The following is a 21,442-nucleotide window of genomic DNA, read 5'->3' as shown; positions in this document are numbered from 1 at the left end:
TCCTTGATACCATGCTCTTTAATTACCAATATTTTTGATGTTCTTAATACTATCCACTCACAATTGTGAGTTTGCAACAAAAAAAAGTGTCCCTATAGAGCCTTTTTTTTTTTCAAACTCACAATTGTGAGTGGATATAATTAAGAGCATCAACAATATAGAACAATCTTGAGCTCAGACCGAGCCTCGAGGGTCCCAGGATTGCACGTTATCTGATTGGCAGAAAAACCACTACCACTCCTAAGCTTTCCCTATTACAAGATGTTATGTATTGTTCTAGAACAATCCTCCGAGGCTTGTTTGCCTCCAATCATGTGAATTGTCACTCTGCTCTCTTGTATGATTTCACAAAAGCTTGCCACTGCCATATCCCCCTCAAACACGCGGCGGTTCCTTGCTTGCCAAATATGGTGCAAGTAGTACCTGATTATTTGAGTGCAGACCAGAGGAACAGGACTTCCCAACCTATTACTACCAAAAAACAGATCATCCTTGAAGAACTGAATTTGCCATGTCCTTTGAATCCAGTTGCATAATTTCCCAGCCATGCCCCTGATTGCCTGGCATCCCATGAAAAGGTGGGCTAGGTCTTCACTAGCCATTCTGCACCCTGAGCAACGATCGGACCCGATGCTTCTTTCTTGTACCTTTACTCCCGTCGACGGCGGCAGAGCACCCCACATCACTTTCCACAAAAATATCTTCATATACTGAGGCCACCTTGGCTTCCAGATGTTCTCCATGACTTCCTCCCACCGCTTTTCAGTCCATGGCCTCTTCCATAATTTGTTGAGGGGGCTACACCAATTAGCCTCGTGCATTAATGCATTGTGAATGCCTTTAGAGTGTGGTTTCCAAAAGAGGCTACTTTCGGGCCATCTCCAAGCGTTCCATTCAAAGTTAGATTCACAAATTGGCATCACCACCTTATCAAGCTCTTCATCACCCTGTGGACTAGTAAGATCTCAAAGCCATTCAGTTGAAATTGGATGGCTATAGAGTCAGCAGTTTTCCAGCACTTCATATTGCCATCCCAGAATTGCTCTAGTTGAACGAGCCCCTTATTATTCACATTCCTGGCCATTTCTATCCAATATGGGCTTTGCGGCGGCCCCAATATGTTAGAGAGCCAAGGGGACCAGTGCAAAATGGAGTTCTTAAAGTATCTGGTTACTTCCCCCCATTCCAAAACCGCCGCTGTACTTTTGCACTTCCTCATCAGCTCCCCTGAGAGTCCACCAGATCTAAGATAAGACCCTTTCGGGGCGAGAAGTTTTTCGTGCATCACAACCCCCTTCCACTTCCCCCTTTCGAACCCAGTTTTCCTGCATCAAGGATTTCCTTGGTCATGATAGCCCAAGCTTGGTCTTGTTTAGCCAATGAGACCATAAAAGTCTTGTGGATGAATAGAAAAAGATTGTGAATGAATAGAAAGAGATCCTAGCTTTTTAAATACTATTCTCCAAAAGTCCAAAGGTGCATTCATTTTTTGGCAAGCTTGACAAAGTATTTTAGAGAACAAATCAATAAACAATCTATAAGAGTTTGATCCCATGATATGAGATAAAGATAAAGGGTCCTTTTCATTTAAGGATTTTTTAAAAAAAATTATTGAATTATTAAATATCTTTTTATGTTTATCAAATCTATTTTTTAATTTAAAAACATTAAAATATTTTTTTGTTTTGCTTTTTTTCCATGAAACTTATTGAAAGGACTAACAAAAAATTATAGAGTATCTTTTTTCTTTTTGCCAAACTCACCATTGTGAATAGATGTATTGTATTAAACATAAAAAACTCTACAGTAGCCTCAAGCTCATAATCGAGACTTAAGGGGCCATTTGAGACATCAAAAGGATTACACAACACCAAGTTATGACAAACCATTATCCTTACTCGTTGCAAGAGATCATGACCGCTTGAGATTCCTGGCTCCACTCGTCCGAATTCTTCTTTTTCCCATGGTAATTAGCTCATTGCTTTCGTGGATGATATCCTTGAAGCTAGCTGCCATGGTATCATTTTAAAAAATCCAACAGTTCTTAGCTTTCCAGAGGTGCTAAAAATAGCAAAATTCAACACTTAAGTACATATCAACTTTGCTTAGCTTTCAATTTCAAGTAAGAGATTAAGTTTTTACCTTTTTAAAAAAGAGTTTTAATTCTCGTGACCCCTCAATAGTCACTTTTTTGCCTTTTGGAGGCCCTCTTGAAGATTTCAGCTTGTTTGAACTAGAAATGAAGAAAGGAGAGTTTGTTTCCCACTTAAATCAACTATATATCATCACATCTCAACTCAATGGGTTTAAGCCCAACTTGGTCAAAGAAGACATTGCCATTGCAAATTGTTTCCCAATAGTCCACCACAAGGGGGCTATGGACCCATCACCACTACCTTGAAGATTCTACCCTATCCTAATCTCTTTGACATTGAAGCCCTATCTTGGAAGAAGAGAATAACAAATCAACGAGGAGGGAAGAAGCTTACGAGCTCTAAAGGTGGAGGTGGGAAGAGCAAAGGAGGAACTCCAACAAAAGGAGGCAAAGACAAATACAAGAGATCCTGCAACTTTTTGGGGGAGACCTAGCCATTTCAAGTTAGAGTGATAAGTGAAGAATAATCTTTTGATCAATGTCAATAGTAGTGGGATAGAAATTGCCCTCTTGCCAACAAACCATGTGCATGAAGGGGCTCTCGATTATCATGCACATATTAAGAGATGGAGAGTGATGTAAATACACATACACACACAGGGACACAAATCCATCATTGTCTTCCTTAAGGGAGAAGTACTCAAGGTAGTTACGAGGAGACAAAATGAAGGGGAGACAATCTCTTAGAGCACGATAGAGACACACACAAACTTCATAGCCCAAGACACACATTAAGAGAGGGGAAAGGAAAAAATTTGAGAGCACTCCTTTTAAGCTCCTTGCTCTTCTATTCTGGTCACCACGTACAATGTTCGATCAAATTCACGTTGAGAGTAGCCCGTTAGATGGGCGGATCTACATTGTGGAGGGTGGTTGGACAGCTGGACTACCCTCAAGTTGGGTAGCGATATATTTTTCCAAGATTTTCAAGGTGGCCTTTTGCTACACTATGGGGATGCTCATTGCAGTTAGACGACTGTCCAAACTTGTTGCTAGAGGGCCTGTAGGGGGCACTCTAAACCATGCACCTCTTTTGGAACTAGTGGACTCACAAAACTATTCAATTGCTACGTTCGAGCAATTTTTGCACGAACACCACCTAAAACACTGTGATCGAGTTGGGGTCGACCACAAGAGTAGGGTCACATGAAGGGCATTAGGGCCCGAAGGGACCATGCACTTTTTGTCAAAATAAAAACTTGTGGACTGTACGGCGGACAAATGTACGGCTAGAATAGCTGAAATGGGAAACCTGGTATTCTCTGGAAATTCTTCAAAATAGCTACTTTTAAGTTCTAAGGAGCAGGACAAGAAGAGTTGCTTCAGTTCTCTGCAACACCATATCCGTGCCAGAAAGCCAAAGCCCAATTATTTTAGACTCCTGGTCTTTCGTGAGTCTCCTGTGTTTAGACCCATGGCTGCAAGATCAAGGCGAGCCTTTTAGGCGTCGTCGTTAGAGATATGGAAATGGAAGCAGAGAGCTTTTCTACTCGCAGAAGACGGCGCAAAACGGCATAGATCAACGCCCAAGCGAAAAAAGAGGGCCTCACATCCTTGGCTTGTGCATGTTCTTTTTATAGAAAAATGGTGCAGATTCCACTCTGCGCTAAAGCTATGTCGGCAGCATGACAACCAAAGGTGATACCTGCTTTTTTTCCTTCTTGAAAACTCATATACACTCCCTTTCATTGGGGCTTCTTCTCCGTTGAAAGCTTGGCTATGGCAGCATCTAGCCCTGGGGTCAGATAGATCAATTTGCTTGTGAGATTGTTTAGCTCTTTTTTCTCTCAGGGTTAGCAATTCCCTTGTAAGCTAGGCCATCATCAACACAATTTATCATCAGGGCTTCTGACACATGCTTGGAAGCAAAGCTTATCCTATCCCAGGTCAGCAGCAAGGGGTATATCAACACTGAGAGTGTGTTTTATTCACTCTTCAATGGATCAACATGCAGAGCAGAGAGACAAGCAGCATCAAATTCTATACCCTGCTGTCCCTAATTATACTCAAGAAGATGCAGGACCGGCGCATGATTCACCTCTAATTTCCAACCTCAGTTCTGATGATAGCCTACTCATGAATGAACTCATGGACTTTCATAGTCTTGCAGAGACTAGCATTCTAGGGTTTCCTGGGCTGTACATCCCTTCGCCCTTTACTCCCTTAAATCTCAACCCTGAGCCACTATCTGATTGTAATACAGCCCCTTCTTGTGGAGACCTGCCATTTTCATCCACAGCTACAGCAAATCCCTCATTTGGAATGCATTCGGGCAGTGTGCTTGGGGCTCTGGGTGTTTCAATGGCCGGCTCCTTTACGGCAGCCAAACAGAGACACTCATTTGGTAGCTTTGAGAGAGCTCTGGAGCGGGAAGAACCTCAGCAAGAGAGAAACATACACCTAGAATCTGCTTATTTTATTGATGAGGTAGAGAGATCTGGTGCCATCTTCCCGCATTCAAAGAGGAGGAGGGCTTCTGCAAGTATCGGCTATAATTTGCTCACATTCACTGATCGAATCAAGCTTGCCCTTAATCATTATCTTCTGTTCTCAAATGGGGACTTTCTCATGCAGGTATGGTTTCCAAGGGACTTGTCGGGAACAACCGTGCTGACCACACATGGTCAGCCTTTTCTTCTTCGCACCTCTATGGATTCTCTAGCTCTATACAGAGAGGTTTCTACCAGATACATGTTTTCGGTTGGGCAAGGTCCTGAAGCGTTTCCAGGACTCCCAGGGAGAGTGTTTCTAAAGAGGTCTCCAGAGTGGACCCCCAATGTGCAGTACTACAGTAGGAGTGAATATTTGCGTGTGAATGATGCTCGAAACTGCAATGTGCGAGGGTCGATTGCCGTCCCTGTTTTGGAGGATGGATCTGGGGATTGTGTGGCTGTGATTGAGATTGCTATGCTTCTAGAGAAAACTGAATATGTTTCAGAGATTGAAAGTATGTGCCGTGCTCTGAAGGTACATCTCATAGCATCAAAGGTTTAGATCAAGAAGCAGTTGATTGTTCCTTATATGAGATTGGTATCTTTGCAGGAAGTCAACCTGTACAGCCCCTGTAAACAAGATTTTGTCCCCTTACAGGTACTTTGTTTGCATTTCAAGTCTTTTACTGCATTGTACAGAAAAGAATAGTAGAAAAGCTCTCTTTTATAACCATGCAGGGCCTGTAGAGTACTAGAAGCATACATGGCTAATAGCTTTCTTGCCTCCATGGTTGGGAAGAGTGGCAACATGGATACCGAGTGTCACACAATAGAGGTGTGATTGAAAGAACATGGGGGCTTTCAATGTATAAAAAGGATACGGGGGCTTTCAAGGAGGGTTCAAAAAAATTTCTTCCTTAGTCTAAAGAGTGTAGTCAAATCCAAGCTTAGCCAAGGAACTTTGGCAACTATAAAAAGTTTTGTCAAGATGTACCCTGGTAATTTTGGAACTAGTACAGGGAGTGTTTGCCAGGGGATGTCTTGACAAGCTTTCTATGGCCACCAAGTTTCCTTGGCTAAGCTTGGATTTGACTATGAAAGAAGTGGTAAACCCTCATCTGTTGCTTGGTAAGTCATTCTGCTCTTGGAGGACCAATGCCATCATTTTTACGTCACGTGGTCTATTGAAGTAAACACTGCTAGCTTTTTTCTCTAAGAACTGAGGTAGGTGGATGAAGGTGATGTTTTGGATGTGCCAGTACTGTTTAGTTATTATCAATTTGTGGTGCCTCTCATTTTTCGTTTTTTTGACAGATACCTACTGAAGGCCGACAAGCTGTTCTGCTTGAAATAGCAGAGATTTTGAGGGCAGTATGCGAAACACACAAGCTGCCCTTGGCTCAGACATGGGTTCCATGTCGGTTGAATTTCGAAAGTGCAGCCTCCGATCACCTTCAACATGGGAATCTAGCAAGCAACATGAAGCACAGAATTGGTTTGTGTACTGGAGATGGGCCATACTTCGTATATGATTTGGGTGTAAGTCAATTCCGACAAGCATGCTCTGAACATTGCTTGGAGATAAATCAAGGTGTCCCCGGGAAAGCATTTGCATCAAATCAACCTTTCTTCTCAAGTGATATCAAAGGGTACAGCAAGGCAGACTACCCACTCGGTCATTATGCACGCTTATTTCAGCTAATTGCAGCTGTTGCTGTGCGGCTAAAGAGTGAACTCACAGGCAGCTATGATTATGTTGTGGAGTTCTTTTTGCCACAGGATTGCACCAACTCGATGCAACAGCAATCACTTCTAAATGCTCTTTCCATAACCATGCAATGCGTTTGTAGAACTTTGCGCACAATTTCGAACAAAGAATTGGAAGATGACAAAGTTTCTTGTAGGGACGAAATTAAACGATGTGGTGTGAATCCGGAGTCGAGCAATTTTTGCTACAATGAAGAGATGCTCTGCAAGACGTCTAGAAAGGAAGCACCTGTTAGTAACATTTTTGGTCATGTCTTAGCAGACAAAGGTCCACAATGGTTCAGAGAGCAACAAACACACTCTATCAAGAGGGAGAGCTTCGCACCTGCTATGCATGACTTGCTCGAGGAACTGCCAGGTGTTTGCAAGAATGAGGGTGAGTTTGAGACTCCTGCTTTTGATGAAGTCAGGAACACTCTCTACCACAAACATCAAGAACCGTTTGGTTATTGCTTTAAGGCCTCCCATATTGAAACTTCAGGTTCTGTCGCTACTCCTGGAACTACTTTTAGTCGAAGAAGAAGGGATTCAAGGCGAGTCTCCATGGAGAAGACCATTGGTTTCAGTGTTCTGCAACAGTATTTTGCTGGTAGTCTCAAAGATGCAGCAAAGCATATTGGTGGTATGTTTTGATGTTCCTTTCCACACACGTGTATACATGTGTGTGTGTGTCTATCTATCTATTATCTATTTATTTATTTATCTATTTGTTTTATTTATCTATTTGTTTTATTTATGTATACATATATCATGCATCTATATATGTACATGTGTGTGTGTGTGTGTCTATATATATGTAAGTATGATTGTGTGTGTGTGTGTGTGTGTGTGTGTGAGAGAGAGAGAGAGAGAGAGAGAGAGAGAGAGAGAGAGAGAGAGAGAGAGAGAGAGAGAGAGAGAGAGAGAGATGAAATGTTATATTAACGTCTTCAAAAGGCCAGAGTGACCTATGAGACCAAACCGATACAAAAGTGGTGAGTCTGTTAAAATGTCTGAAAAGTGTGAAAGTGTGAAAATAAATGCGAAAAACTAAATACAAAGTATTAGATAAACTTCTTAGGAGCATTCTGGGTGTCTGGCTAGAATGCTTCTAATCCTTTGTTGTAGTCTCCTGCGGTGAAGTGTGCTTCTGCATCTCGGTCGTGGTCGTCTCGATTTCCTAAGCTCAATCGCCCTGTCAATGAGGGTGCCTTTGGTATGAATGTGGGTACTCCTTTGTGCTCGCTGCTGGCCTCTTGCTTCTCCTTCCATTCTTGCTTCTCTCGATCCGAAGAAATCTGTGATCTGCCTCTGAGGCTGTAGTGCTCTTTGTCTTCTCATTAGATTATCCCTGTGCCGATGTAGTTCCAGTAGGTACAGGCCTAAGCACCTTTGATCTTGGTATTGCATGACTCTATCTAGAGGTCCAAAGCCTTCTTTAAATAGGCAATGGAAACGCCCACATATCTCATAGTATACGGTGCAGTGGCATATGTAGTGTAATTCTGTCTCCGGCTCCATTCCGCATAACTTGCAAATTCTGCTCTCAGGTGGGATTCCCCTAAATCTGCCAAATTCAATTTCCAGCTGGTGTGAGGATGTACGAATCTGACCAATAGCACATCTCAAACCATGAGATAGGTGGGTATCCATGTAGCTCGGGCGAATCACAAAACCACCTTCAGATAGCTGTAGGAAGTTTTCTTTGTAGTCGGCCATCTTCGTGCCCAATTCTTGTGTAGGGTCTACCCATGTCCTCTTAGTGTCCAACTGTATAAGATCCTGGCGGATGATTTTATTAATCTCCGTTCGTGTGATTGCCAGTGATGGAGCCTCAAGAGAGTATTGGAAGGGGGGTAATCTTTCCATACTGAACCCGTGTCTCTGAAACCACGAGGACAGTTGCGCATACCAGCATGATGTATCTCCTTTCATTGCTAATTGTCGAGAGGATTCGAGGGCCAATCTAGTATATCGGCAATTATTTGTATCCCATAAACCATGTATAAAGGACACTGATCTGGTAAGAGCTTCAATTTCTATCGGAGGGGCAGCTAGTTCCGCTCGGGTAATCGCATGTAGTATGGAGGCCTTGGCTCTAATCATTTGGGAAATCATAGATACCAAAGGTCTCTCCAGTGACTTCCAATTATCCTGATCCACAGATGGTCCCCAAATCTGGACCCCATAAAGCATAGCCGAAGCCACCACAGTATCAAAGAGCCAAAGTTTTGTTCGTGGTTCCTGAAACTGCACTTGTGAACACATCCTCTCCAACCCTCCCAAGGCCGCAGAGGCTTTGGACAATCTAGCATCCGCTGCTTTCTTAAGAGTAAACTTCGGTCCTGTAAATAGGAGATAGGATCCCTAGCGATGGCCCGTTCCGGCTATGTGCCTCTGCCCCTGCCCACCATGGCTTGTTTCCCATGCTTGCCGCGGCCTGTTCCCCTACCCTTTGTTGCGGCCAAACTCCCTTGCATATCCCGGCTTCCCGACACCCTTGGCCTGCAGTGCTGTCCTTGCCGGTTCTGGTTGCGCCGCCGCTACCCTCTGCACAGAGGCCACCTCCCCCAGTTTTTCTGTTTCCCTACCCAACTCCCAAGCTACCGCCCTACTTTTCTCAACACGGAGCCTGTAGAGACAGCTATCTTTTCCTGAAGAAGGCTGCTTGCGCGACCTTGCCTCCCACAGGAGCTCTTCTCCTCCTGGTGGTGCTACAGACTCCCTAGCAATTGTTCGAGCGTTTCTCCCTATGTTGGTTGTGCTGGTTTGTCTGTGCCCTGCATGTTTCGGGTTTGGTTTCTTCATTCCTCTTTGTTGCTTCTTCATCTTACCTTGGTTCTTGTTTATTCTTGCTTTTTTGTTTATGTGGGTGTGTATGTGTGTCCCTCTGAAGGCTTGCTCGTGGGGTATGTGTGGGTGTGAGTTTGCGTGCGGGTATGTGTGCATGGAAGCTTGCCCTTAGAGTGTGTATGTGTGCTCCTTTGTTGCCCTCTGAGGGCTTGCATTTGAGTGTGTGTGTGCGTGCGCGCGTGAAAGCTTGCCCTTCGAGTTTGTTTTGTCTGCTTTTCCATTTCTGTTGCCCTTGTTTGTTTTGTTTTCTTTACTCCTCTTTTCATAGGCTTGGGTTACTGTTGTTGCTTGTTTGCAGCTGGTTTGTTCGGGGTTGGCCAGCTGCTCCCATCTTTGCTCACTCTCCCAAGATTCTTCAGCCGGTTTTCACTTGGATGCTATTTTCAAAGCCTCCTACATTGCCTCCCAGAAGTTCCCTCTCCAGCTATGGTCTTTAGGAGCCACCTTCAGCGAGTGAACTGCTCTCCTTACCAGCTCTGGTGCAGTGCTTTGTTACCCACCTTTTGCCATCCTCCTGCAGTTTCTTGGTCATGTCAGCTATCTCTTCATCCTCATCTTTGTCACCAATTGCTCTCTCCCTTTTGTTCCTCCATTACCTCTTGCTATCAGATTTCACCAATTGGCTTGGGTATTTGGCTGACATCTAGCTTCTTGTAGTTGCTTGCTGTCATCTTCACTGTTGGTGGCTGCGGTTCTTGATCTGCAGCTGCTGAATGGGCTTTTGGTCGAAGTGCCTATCTTTCAGAGGCTACTGTCATCCTCTCTCCACTTAGCTTGCTAGGGCACTTTTTACTCTCTTTAGGAGAGGTTTTTTACCCTGGCATCCTGTCTTTACCGTTTGGCCATGTGCCTAGTTGTATCTCGTTTCCTAGTATTTCGTTTGATGCCTACAGGCTTGCTGTGAAAACAATGATGTACTTGCTCCCAGAATAGGCACATTTGGGGGTTCTGGGGGATTTTCAAGCAATAGAATCAGCCTCTTTTTCGGGGGGGGGGGGGGGGGGGGGGGGGGGGGGGGGAGAGAGAGAGAGAGAGAGAGAGAGAGATGCTACAACTTTTGGTTTTAAATCCAGTGTGTCCAACAACTTTGAAGAGGATATGTCGGCAGCATGGCATCTCAAGGTGGCCATCCAGAAAAATAAACAAGGTTAGTCGATCTCTGAAGAGGCTGCAAGGCGTTATAGAATCTGTGCAGGGTGCAGATGGGTCTCTTAAAATCCACTCGCTTGTGAGCGATCTCGCATCAGCGGCAGAGGCAGTGAGGGGTGTGCAAATGAGTTGCTCTTCAAAAACGAGTGAACGGGGTGCACTTTTAACAACAGCTTGTGGTTTTACGATGCCTGACAAGGGCACTTTTGAGGCATCCACTCTGCTGCATGAAGAGCAGAGCAATTGCTTGCTCCCTAATTCTTCAGAGAGCCCCCTCATGTCATCAACTATCGGTGGGACAACCATTATAAAAGTATTGAGAGAGACTGAACCAGAAAATGAGAGTAATATGAAGCTTGCTTTTCCTGGGCCAAATGAGCTTTTTGTGGTGGATGATGATGAGAAACAGAAGGATAGTAGTACTCCTCTCTCTTCTTTACTGGCTCCTAACCCTTGCACAGATTTTATAACCAACAGCAACCAACCTTTGCCTAGCGGCGTAGCTAGGCAAACCAATAAAGCAGCAGAGGGAGTGTCCGAGAGAGACGTGTGTTGTGGTAGTGAAGGTGCCCATTTAGCTGGTAATGTGGACTCGAGAATCCATGGAGGTGCAGCTGCTTTTGCTACCCTGTGCACTGCAAAATGCATGGATGATCAAGTTTACTTTGGTGGAATGCCAGAAAATGCTCTTTGTGCACAGCTTGACATGCATACCGAGGCTCCATTTTCCTTGTCCGATGAGGGCATGTCGTGGGAAGGCAGTCAAAGAAGCTCTCCTGGTGGAGTAGGCTCTTCTCCTCAGCATGCGTCGTCAAGTTCGCAGGGAATTGATTCGAGGTCATCCCACTCTTTCAGCGGAGTCGGAAGCTCTGACAGGGAGCTTCATTCTGTGCAAGAAGGCATATTGATCACTTTCAAGGCGAGTTTTTTCAATGACACTGTGAGGTTTAAATTAAACCCTCAATCAAGCCTTCTCGAGTTGAAGCAAGAAGTTAGCAAAAGGTTTAAGCTGCAGACAGATAGCTTTGATCTGAAGTTTTTAGATGATGAAGAAGAATGGGTAATGCTAACGTGCAACGAGGATTTGCTCGAGTGCATTGAGACTTTCAGGTCTTCAGGTGGCAATCACATAAAGTTGATGGTGCGCCAGTCCTTGCTGTCCACTGCAATGAGTGGCAGTGGAAGTAGTGACCACTTGTAATTACCATATGCACTTGTACAGCTGACCACTCTTTTTGCTATCTTTTTCTAGGCTTATATCTTTTGCATGGCTTTGGATCCTGCATCTTGCTTTAGGAAGTGGCTCTGGCTGCGCGCGTGTCTGTATGTGTGGGGTTAGAGCCGTTTCACACGAAGATGCGGGTAGGGTAGTTGATCCCTCAGCTGTATTTCATTCACTTGCCTAACCAAGCCTTTGCAAACCCAAGTCCTGCCATTTTTGGCAGAGTTAGCTCAAGCTATTATCTGTTTAGCAGCTATACGACAGGATGGAGGGGTGCAGCATGCTTTTTTGCAGGCGAAAGCTGTCAAAAGAAGTGAAACGCTTTAGCCTGGATCACTTGGTGCGCGAAACTGCTCTTAGTCTGGCTTTCGACACAAAGCTCATACAGTTTGCCTCTACAACTGGACCAAGATGGGGGTTTCCGATTTTACACTCATTATATGGGCATTTTGGCTATCTCTGAATGGATGGAGCCACTCCTCCCTCATATAGCATATGTCTCAGCACTTCTGTTTGCAAGGTTATGGATGTTGCATTTTGCTCTAGCACCAAGCTCTGTGTGTGTAAGTGTCTCCGATGTAAATGTTTTGGCACTCATCACAGAAGCTCTTACTCAAATATGGATTTAAGAAAAGGGTTTTACAAATTCAGACTGATGATACTTGGCTTTGTTCATGGAGTACTCTCTCTCTCTCTCTCTCTCTCTCTCTCTCTCACACACACACACACACACACACACACACACACACACACATATTTGAGGTCTCTTGGGATACTTTCCTACGATGTTAAACTTCTCATCTTCTCTTCTTCTTCTCTTCTTCTTCTTCTCTCATTTTGCCACAAACTTCCATATTGAGTATTGGCTTATGCAAAATCAATCTAGGGATGTTGACGCTGAGAAGTAATGACTAGTAGTTCAATACATGTGTTATATTAAGCTTGTGCATGAACCCTTAAGAACACGCTTGATTGTTGAGCATGGCAATGACAAGATTTTGCTACCTCACCTGGATGTCGAAGCAGAGCGTGGTATCATTCACATAACAAGCACAAGTATTTGTTGAGCCAAACACTTGTAATTATTTTTCTCTTGTAAAGAAGGGAGATTTACTAAGAAATTGTACCCACATGGTTCCTAGGGAAATGGTGATGCATTAGAAACCTTATCGGTCATTGAAATTTGATACTCATATAGGGTAAAGGGGCCAATAAGGGTATGAGGTCCAGTCATAGGACGACCCCACCCCTAGTGCTTTTTATGGTTGAGGACCAGCGATAGTACACAAGCAGCCCAATGCATTGTTGGTCAGCGTTTTCTCGTAGTCGTCAGAGCTGGCTGCTTCAGCTCATTAGTTGCCCGGGATGATTCTCCTATTCGCCCCCATTTTTTATACATGGAAAAGAGAGATAAGCGCCAAACTCTCTTGTTGGAGTGGCGATTGCATCGAAACTTTCGCTGCATGTAGGCCTAGTGGTGGGCTATCCATCGCGCCCCTTTGTGCTTGAAATGGAGCAGCGTAGAGGTGGAGCACCTCAGGTTTTCTTAGGCGTGCCCTTACTGGCCCCTTTACCCTATAACATGTAGATCCAAATTTAACCAGAAAACATTAGCACCGCCACAATCCTAGGCAATGTGCATGCAACATGCTGTGGTTTTGACTTTCTAGATGTGCTACCACTCAATGGCTCTCTCTCTCTCTCTCTCTCTCTCTCTCTATATATATATATATATATATATATATATATGTGTGTGTGTGTGTGTGTGTGTGTGTGTGTGTGTGTGTGTGTATATATATATATATATTCACATGAGTACAAGTGATAGTCAGTACAACAGTGCGAGCCAAAGAATGCTTTGAGCATAATGCCAAAAGAGTACAAGAGCATGAAAAGCTCCATGAGTGACACTAGACTCAATGGTATCAATAGACTCCGTGATCATAGATCTTACCAAATGAGTAATGGGCCTTATTTATAGGTGTTGGATTGGGCTTTGATTGATTGTCTCCTGTGCAATTATTGTAGTAACTGGGTTCGGTACTTAATTGTTGGTCTGACTTCTAATTAGGGTATGTTCGCATTGTCTATATATCCTTTCCTCTTTTTTTTTTTTTTTGGCAATATTTTCAAAATTTCATGTGTGTTGCTGAAAATGGGTTTGAATCCACCCACTTCCCTTCCATCTCACTACTCTGCAACAAATCTGAACACTTTGGATGTCATCGTTTCCATTTATCTAGAGCCTTCTTTGTAGGTTTCCATAAGATGTGAGGTGGAGTTTGAATTACCAAATGTTGGCCCGCACCTAAGGCACTGGTACCAACATTCTCCTTTTGTATTAGGCGATAAAGAGCTTTCTCCTCCAACTGCTCGTTGTGTTCAGTCATCATCTCTACTTCATAGGGCGTCAAAGCATTTCACGTCTTAGAATCAGCATCATACAAAGTGCGTTTGCCCCGTCAGTCGAGAGCTCAGGCCAGGTTATGATAGATTGAAGCCATATGAATCCATCCTTCTGGTAGCGACTGGTTTGCTTTGATCCTGGCCTCGAACAAAGCTTAAGCCATCTCCCTAAACTAAGGTTCATATCTTGTTCGCCAGTTCCTTCTCTGGAATTTTGGAAGCTTCAACAAACAACTGTTGTAATTCATTGGTAATCTTAAACAGTTGCCTGAGATGATCTCTCCACTAGTATAATTAGCTTCTAAGAAGATGCACATTCGCTTTCAGCTCATCAACAATGAACTTCTGGTCAACCTCATTCAATACATCTCTACAAACCACCCACTCTGCTCTGTTGCGCTCATACCATCCGCAACTTATCTACTATCTTGGGGTACATATCAGGGAAAAACTTATGCAGTTCATCCTCCTTCACAGGTAATGCATATAATAGAATTGGTGAATCTAGAACAAACTCAATGAAGTTCATAACTATCTGTTTTTCTGCAACAACATCTTCCTGAAAATTTTGATACAATGAAATAGGCTTTTCATATTCATCTTTTGTTCTTTGAGAGTCATCCTTGTCTTAGGGCTCCTACTACTGGTAGCATTATTCTCTAGTAGAAACTTCACTTTTTGATCTACTAGCTTGATTAACATTGCTCTGATCTCAGTTTGGATATCCTTCATACACTTGTATGTTGGCTTGTCTTCGAATAGCATTTTGAGTTGCAATCCAATGCTTTGCAAATTGGTAGTAGATGGCTCCTTTAGATGTGGTTTGACAATAACATCATCAGTGGTGAGCAGCCATTCTGATACCCAACCCAACACTTGAATAGAACTGTGATGAGGAGGCAACTAACATGTAGCTTGCTCATGGTAACTGATCATTTGCCATTGGTCAATGATTCTCCTAGCTCCAACATACAACATTTGAAACCGCTCCATATTAGAATAAGCAGTCTCATCATGCAAGAATTCTTGAATCTGTGTTGCCTTCTGCTTCCTTAGTCACTTGTTTAGGTGTCGAGATAGATCATAAGCACAGTCTATATTCTAATTCTTGTTCTTGATTATTCTTCCACATTAAATGATCAATTTTATATGAGAAAATCATTTGGGTTAGTTAGATATTACATTTATGTCATTACCTCTCTTGAAATCATAGTCATCCTACCTCTCTCTACCTCTCTCTCTCTACCTCATAGTCGTCCTCGACTATGAGGTAGAGGGAATAAAGCCTTAGTCATTAGTCTATGTTTCTTAGCGGGTAGAGGATCCTTTTTTACCCTACGACATCATTCCAAGATGGATGACTAATCCATTTGGGACTTGGGAGACTTAGCTGCCACAAACATGTCTGCTCTTGAGTCCATTTCATTCTCCCAAAGTAGAGTGACGATTTCTACTTGGTGTTTGAGAGACGTCGTCATCACAAACATGATTCTAAGCATGCATACTACTTAAATTTGTGCACAAGAAAAAGAGATTTAGTCTTATAACACAAAAACATTGATCATTTAAAAGAAACATGTACATTTGCTTACTCTAATGTAGCATTGTAACCATCGACAAGGTTCCTTGCATCCATCTAGCATCCTCAAAAGGATAATTTTTGAACTTAATAAGATACCTCCGGAGGATAATCTTACCATGTCATAGTATCTTGTCCTCATGCCGAAGGATAGCTTCGGGTTGTAGCACCTCTTCTTGATCTTCGATCTCTGGTGGGTCTTCAATAATTGGTTCTCTTGGTGGCTCTCTTTTGTAGGGCTTAAGTAGGCTCACATGAAAAGCATTGTGTATGAGCCAATGGTTGGGCAACTTGAGTTGATAAGTCATGCCATTGATTGGCTTTAAGATTTGAAAAGAACTATAGTATCTTTTTGCTAGTTTAGCGTAATACTTTTGATGGCCCGTAGGATTTTTGCCCGTCGTTTGTTTCAATCGAGTCTTGGGAAACTTGAGTAAGACCCAATCATATGTTTTGAACGTTAAGGCCCTTCTGCGCTTATCAGCAGACAACTTTTTGCCTTTGTTGAGAGATGGATATAGCCTCCTTAATCTTTTGGAAAGATTCTTGTAGGTCACGGCTATACTCATCGGCAGCAGCGAAGCTCTTCCCATGTAATTTAAGTAGCAAGGGACTTTTAGGTCTTCCCTCTATGATCTGAAAAGGTGCCTTTCCCGTAGTAGTGTGGACATTATTATTGTACGCATACTCTACAAGAGGTAAGCACTTCTCCCATTATGAGTGTTGATCTACTTCTATAACATAAGTCTTTAGTAGATCGAGTATTGTAAGATTGGCTATCTCACTTTGGTTATCCGTTTGTGGGTGATAGGTTGAAGAGAAATTCAATCTTGTAACTAGATTTTTTAAGAGACCTATCTAGAAATTACTTGTCATTCTAGGATCTCTATCTGACACAATAGATGTTGGCAATCTATGGTGTTTGAAAATATGAGATATGAAGAGGGTTGCCATTTGGTGTGCCTTAATAGGCTTTATGAGACAGGAATAAAGTATGCTTGTTTGCTAGACATGTAGACTATTGTCCATATTCTCATATTCCCATGGATAGACTCGGGTAATCCAAAGATAAAATCCATGGATATACTCTCCCATGGTGAATTAGGGATTGGCAATGGCTGGAGTAATCCAGGTTGCTTTCCTCTATCATACTTGGTCTTTTGGCATACCACAAATTTTGAAACATACTCTTGTATGTCCACCTTCATGGTAAGCCAATAGAAGTATGTCTCTACTCCTTGAAGAGTAGGTTGAATGCCTCTATGCCCCGCATAGGGAGGAGCATGGGATTTATACATGACTTTCTCACAAAGGGAGTGGGTAACACATAGCCTATTGCCATGCAGAAGATAATCATCCTACAAGGTGAATGGTTCTTCTTTCTTCCCTAATGCAAAGACTGACATTATTTCTTTAAAGTCAAGGTCAATAGTATACTCATCTATCATTGAAGATAGATCAATGTCAGTAGATATAGACACCGCATTAACTTTTGGTCGTCTTGAAAGTGCATCAGCCACTTGATTGTGCTTACCAGCAACGTGAGCAATGTGAAAATAAAATTGCGAAAGAGAATTTTTCCACCTCATTTGTTTGTCAGAAAGCTTGGTTTGCATCATGAAGTACTTGAGATTTTGATGTTCTGTTCGCAAAATAAATGGAGTCCCCAGTAGATAGTGCTTCCATGTGTCTAGGGCATGTAGAACAACTAAAAGCTCTTTTTCGTATATGCCTAAGACCAGCTCATCGGCATTGAGCCTTCGGCTCTCATATGCTATGACATGCCCTTCTTGAAGCAAGACTACTCCAAGGCAATCAGCACAAGAATCACATTGGACCTTAAATGGTTTTGAGAGATCCAAAAGCATAAGGACTGGTTGGGAGGTAAGCTTCTCTTTGAGCTGTAGCTCTTTAGCAATCCATGAGTACTTAACGTTCTTCTTTGTTAAGTCATGCAATGGTCCTGCTATTTGAGAGAATTTTGCTATGAAGCCTTTATAGTATGCACACATACCAATAAAGCTTCTTATCTCATATAGATTCCTTGGATTATGCCATGCTTTTATTACCTCCAACTTTGATGGATCCATATGGATACCATCTTGGGAGATAATATGACCTAAGTATTGAATCTCTTGAAAATAAAATTCACTCTTCTTTTGATTGATAAAAAGCTTGTTTTTCTTTAAAGCTTGAAAAATTACCTAGAGATGTTGCTTGTGCTCCTCCAAAGACTTGGAGTAGATGATGATATCATCAAAGAACACTCCAGTAACCTTTCTTTGGCATCTAAGAATTTTCTCCATTAAACGATTAAATGTGGTCGTACATTAGTCAAGCCAAAAGGCACGACTAGATATTCATAAAGACCAAACGTTGTACAAAATGTGGTCTTTACAATATCTTCATTCATTATGTAGTGGAAATGGCCTATGAGTTTGAGAATTAAGGAATTAAGAGAATTAGAGCGAACATTTTTGTGAGATTATTTTGAGAAGGTGAACTTAATTGATGGTAGCAGCATAAACATAGTACTTAATTAACTTGGCATGAACAATACTTTTTCAAGAGAGAGAGTATTAGAGAAAATGACACTAGTTGAGGACCGTGGAACGGGTCCCCCCTCCAAAAGACCATCAAGAGAGACTTGGTACAATATAATCTTTGTATTCCTTGTGACCTAGGCGATGCCATGAAGATGGAAGCTTCATGCATCACAAGCATAACATAAACTTTGCAAAAATCATTAACTATCTCAAGCCTCAGTCTCAAGGCCTCAAACACCTTCAAAGGTGGAGAGAGCTAGCGGGGAATGAGGGTAGGGAAGACGAAGAAGAATCATTCATTGGAGAAAGAAATAGTTCCTCACTTGTCGTCACCCTTCTTGCTTAGCATAGGATAATAGCATAGTAATGAAGATGAAGAAGATGGCAAGCTTAAGCATTGAAGCATGGCTCTTGGTTGGATTTTCATTCCATAGCCAAGAGTGTTGGTGTAGGCTCTCCACTTATCAACAAGCTTGGAGAAGGGGATGGAGCTCTTGCACTTTGCACTTCCCACAATGAAAGAGTGTTGTGTGGTTGTGGGAGATTATACCCTCTCTCATGCTTGGTATACCTCTCTCTCTCTCTTGTGTATTATTTAATTATATCATTTGGACATGTGTCCTCTTTTTTCTCTTTGAGAGAAGGAACTTAATTGTTTATTTTTATGCATCTAAATTATCATTGGACCCCTTTAAAGCCTACCCACTAGGATTCAAGCGCATCATGAGGGCCACATGTGGAGGATTTTGACATGTGTCTTTTATGCTTCTTAAGTCATTTGGTTTGAATTGAACACTTCAAGCACTTAGTCAATTAAGCATGGAAACCGTTTATGCCTCTTGAGAGTTTATCTTTGAATGGAACACTTTAAGAACCTTAGTCATTTAAGCATGAGAATCACCCCCAGCTTGGAAAAGATTCCCTATGAACACTTAGCAAGCCGACAAGCACCTCATGCTTGGGTAGGATTACCACCTCAAGGTCAATCCTAGCTTGTTTAAGGTCAAAGGACTTTTTAACACTAACTTTTGGAGGTCTTTAATTAAGCTAACCCTAAGGTCTTTTAAGCTCCATTAGATGCACATTGCTCTTTGATAGACTACCTCCTTTTGGACCCCTATTGAGATGTAACCATCTCTCCTCTTGGTCCTTTGCTGATGTAAATCTAAAAGCACTTATTGCACATTACTCTTTGGTAGACCGTCTCCTTTTGGACCCCTATTGAGATAGGTCTAGAAGCACATATCTATATCCTAACTCTTGTTCATCTTTTATCTTCCCCTATTAAATGATTAGTTTAATATGAGAAAATCATTTGGTAAAGTTAGATATTATATTTTATGACATTACCTCTCTCTTGAAATCATAGTTTTCCTCGACTATGAGGTAGAGAAGATAAAGCCTAGTCATTAGTCCATGTTTCTTAGCGGGTAGAGGATCCCTTTTTACCTTACAACATCATTCCAAAATGGATGACTAATCCATTTGGTGCTTGGGAGACTTAGCTACCGCAAGCATGTCTCCTCTTTAGTCTGTATCATACCTCCAAAGTAGAGTGACAAGTTCTACTTGGTGTTTGGGAGACGTCGTCACCAAAAACATGATCCTAAGCATGCATACTTTTTAAATTTCATGCACAATAAAAGAAACAGAATGAGTCTTATAAGACAAAAAAATTATTCATTTAAAATGCATTTTCATTTGCTTACTCTAGTGTAGCATTGTAAGCATTGATGTTCATATTATCCTTAAGCTAGGTTCCTTGCATCCCTCTAGCATCTTTAAAAGGATAATCCTTAAACTTAACAATATATCATTGGATAATCTTACCGTTTCTTAGTACCTTGTCTTTGTGTCCAAGAATCGATTCGGGCTGCAACACCTCTCTTGATCTTCGATCTCTGGCGGGTCCTCCATTATTGGTTCTTTTTGTGGTTCTCCTTTGTAAGGCTTGAGTAGGCTCTCATGGTTAGCATTGTGAATGAGCCAATGGTTGGGCAACTTTAACTAATAAGTCATCTTATTGATTGACTTAAGAATTTAAAAAGAAAGGATCATAATATTTTTTGCTAGTTTAGCATAATTCTCTTGGTGGATCGTAGGATTCTTGCCCGTAGTATGCCTTAGATGAGAGCCTTGAGAAACTTTAGCAAGACCCAATAATTTTTCTTAAAGGCTAAGGCTCTTTTGTGCTTATTAGCAGGAGCCCTTTTTGCCTTTTCTATGAGATGGATATAACCTTTTTAATCTTTGGAAAAGATTCTTGTAAGTCTCAGCTATATTCATCAGCACGAAGATCTTCCCATATACTTTAAGTAATAAAAGACTTTTGGATCTTGCCTCTTTAACCTCGAAAGGTGCTTTCCTTATAGAAGTATGTACAATGTCATTGTACACATACTCTATAAGAGGTAGGTACTTCTCCCATTAAGAACGTTGATCTACTTCCATGACATAGGCTTTTAGTAGATTCAAGAATCGTTAGATTACTTATTTCACTTTGGTCATCCGTTTGTGGATGATAGGCCGAAAGAGAAATTTAATCTACTTCCTAGATTCTTAAAGAGACCCTTCTAGAAATTACTGGTCATTCTAGGATCTTTGTCCGACACTATGGATGTTGGCAAGCCATGATACTTGAAAATTTGATATCTAAAGAGGGTTGCCATTTGATGTGCCGTAATAGTCTTTTTAACAGGCATAGAGTGTGTTTTTTTGCTAAGCTTGTTGATTGAAACAATCCAAGTTGCTTGCCTCGATCAAATTTCAATTTTTGGTATACCACACATTTTGAAACATACTCTTGTATGTTTACTTTTCATGGTAGACCAACATAAATGCATTTCTACTCCTCAAAGAGTAGCATAAGATTCATACATGACTTTCTTATTGTATGGGTGAGTTACAAGTAGCTTATTGCTGTTTGGAAGATAATCATCCTTCAAGGTGATTGGTTCTTTTTTCTTCCCTAATGCAAAGGATGTAATTACATACTTAAAGTTTCGGTCAGTAGCATACTCATCTATCATAAAAAATAGATCATTGTGAGCTGCTATAGAAACCATATTTATCCTTGGCCTTTGTGAAAGTGCATTGACCACTTGATTGTGCTTGCAAAAAATGTGAGCAATATGAAATTTAAATTACGAAAGAAAATTTGCCCACCTCATTTGTTTGTTGGAGAGCTTGGTTTGTGTCATGAATTTATTGAGGCTTTGTAGTCCATTTGTAGGATGAATGGAGCCCCCAAGAGATAGTGCTTCCATGTGTCTAGGGCGTGTAGAACAGGTAAAAGATATTTTTCATATATGCCCAAGACCCGTTCCTCAGCATTGAGCTTTGGATCTCATATGC

General features: G+C 41.9%; 1 protein-coding gene across 5 annotated transcripts; it reads left to right on the top strand.

Annotated features, from left to right (window-relative positions):
- The first annotated feature begins 3,388 nt into the window (after window positions 1-3,388).
- On the top strand, window positions 3,389-12,227 carry LOC147447195 (protein NLP9-like). Of its 5 annotated transcripts, XM_086523076.1 has the most exons (6): window positions 3,389-4,582; window positions 4,730-5,122; window positions 5,198-5,245; window positions 5,902-6,730; window positions 6,836-6,976; window positions 10,260-12,227. In XM_086523076.1, exons 1-6 carry the CDS (start codon window positions 4,094-4,096, stop codon window positions 11,534-11,536), a joined length of 3,177 nt encoding a protein of 1,058 aa, XP_086379202.1. In that variant the 5' UTR covers window positions 3,389-4,093; the 3' UTR covers window positions 11,537-12,227. The 5 variants fall into 5 exon arrangements, with proteins under 5 accessions (XP_086379202.1, XP_086379201.1, XP_086379200.1 ...); XM_086523075.1 differs by having other exon boundaries at window positions 5,902-6,976; XM_086523074.1 differs by having other exon boundaries at window positions 3,389-5,122.
- Window positions 12,228-21,442: the final 9,215 nt, after the last annotated feature.

This window comes from Adiantum capillus-veneris, chromosome 11 (assembly GCF_014529385.1).
Source record: "Adiantum capillus-veneris isolate H3 chromosome 11, ASM1452938v2, whole genome shotgun sequence".
Taxonomy (NCBI): Eukaryota; Viridiplantae; Streptophyta; class Polypodiopsida; order Polypodiales; family Pteridaceae; genus Adiantum; species Adiantum capillus-veneris.
This window is presented reverse-complemented; position numbering and strand designations above follow the sequence as displayed.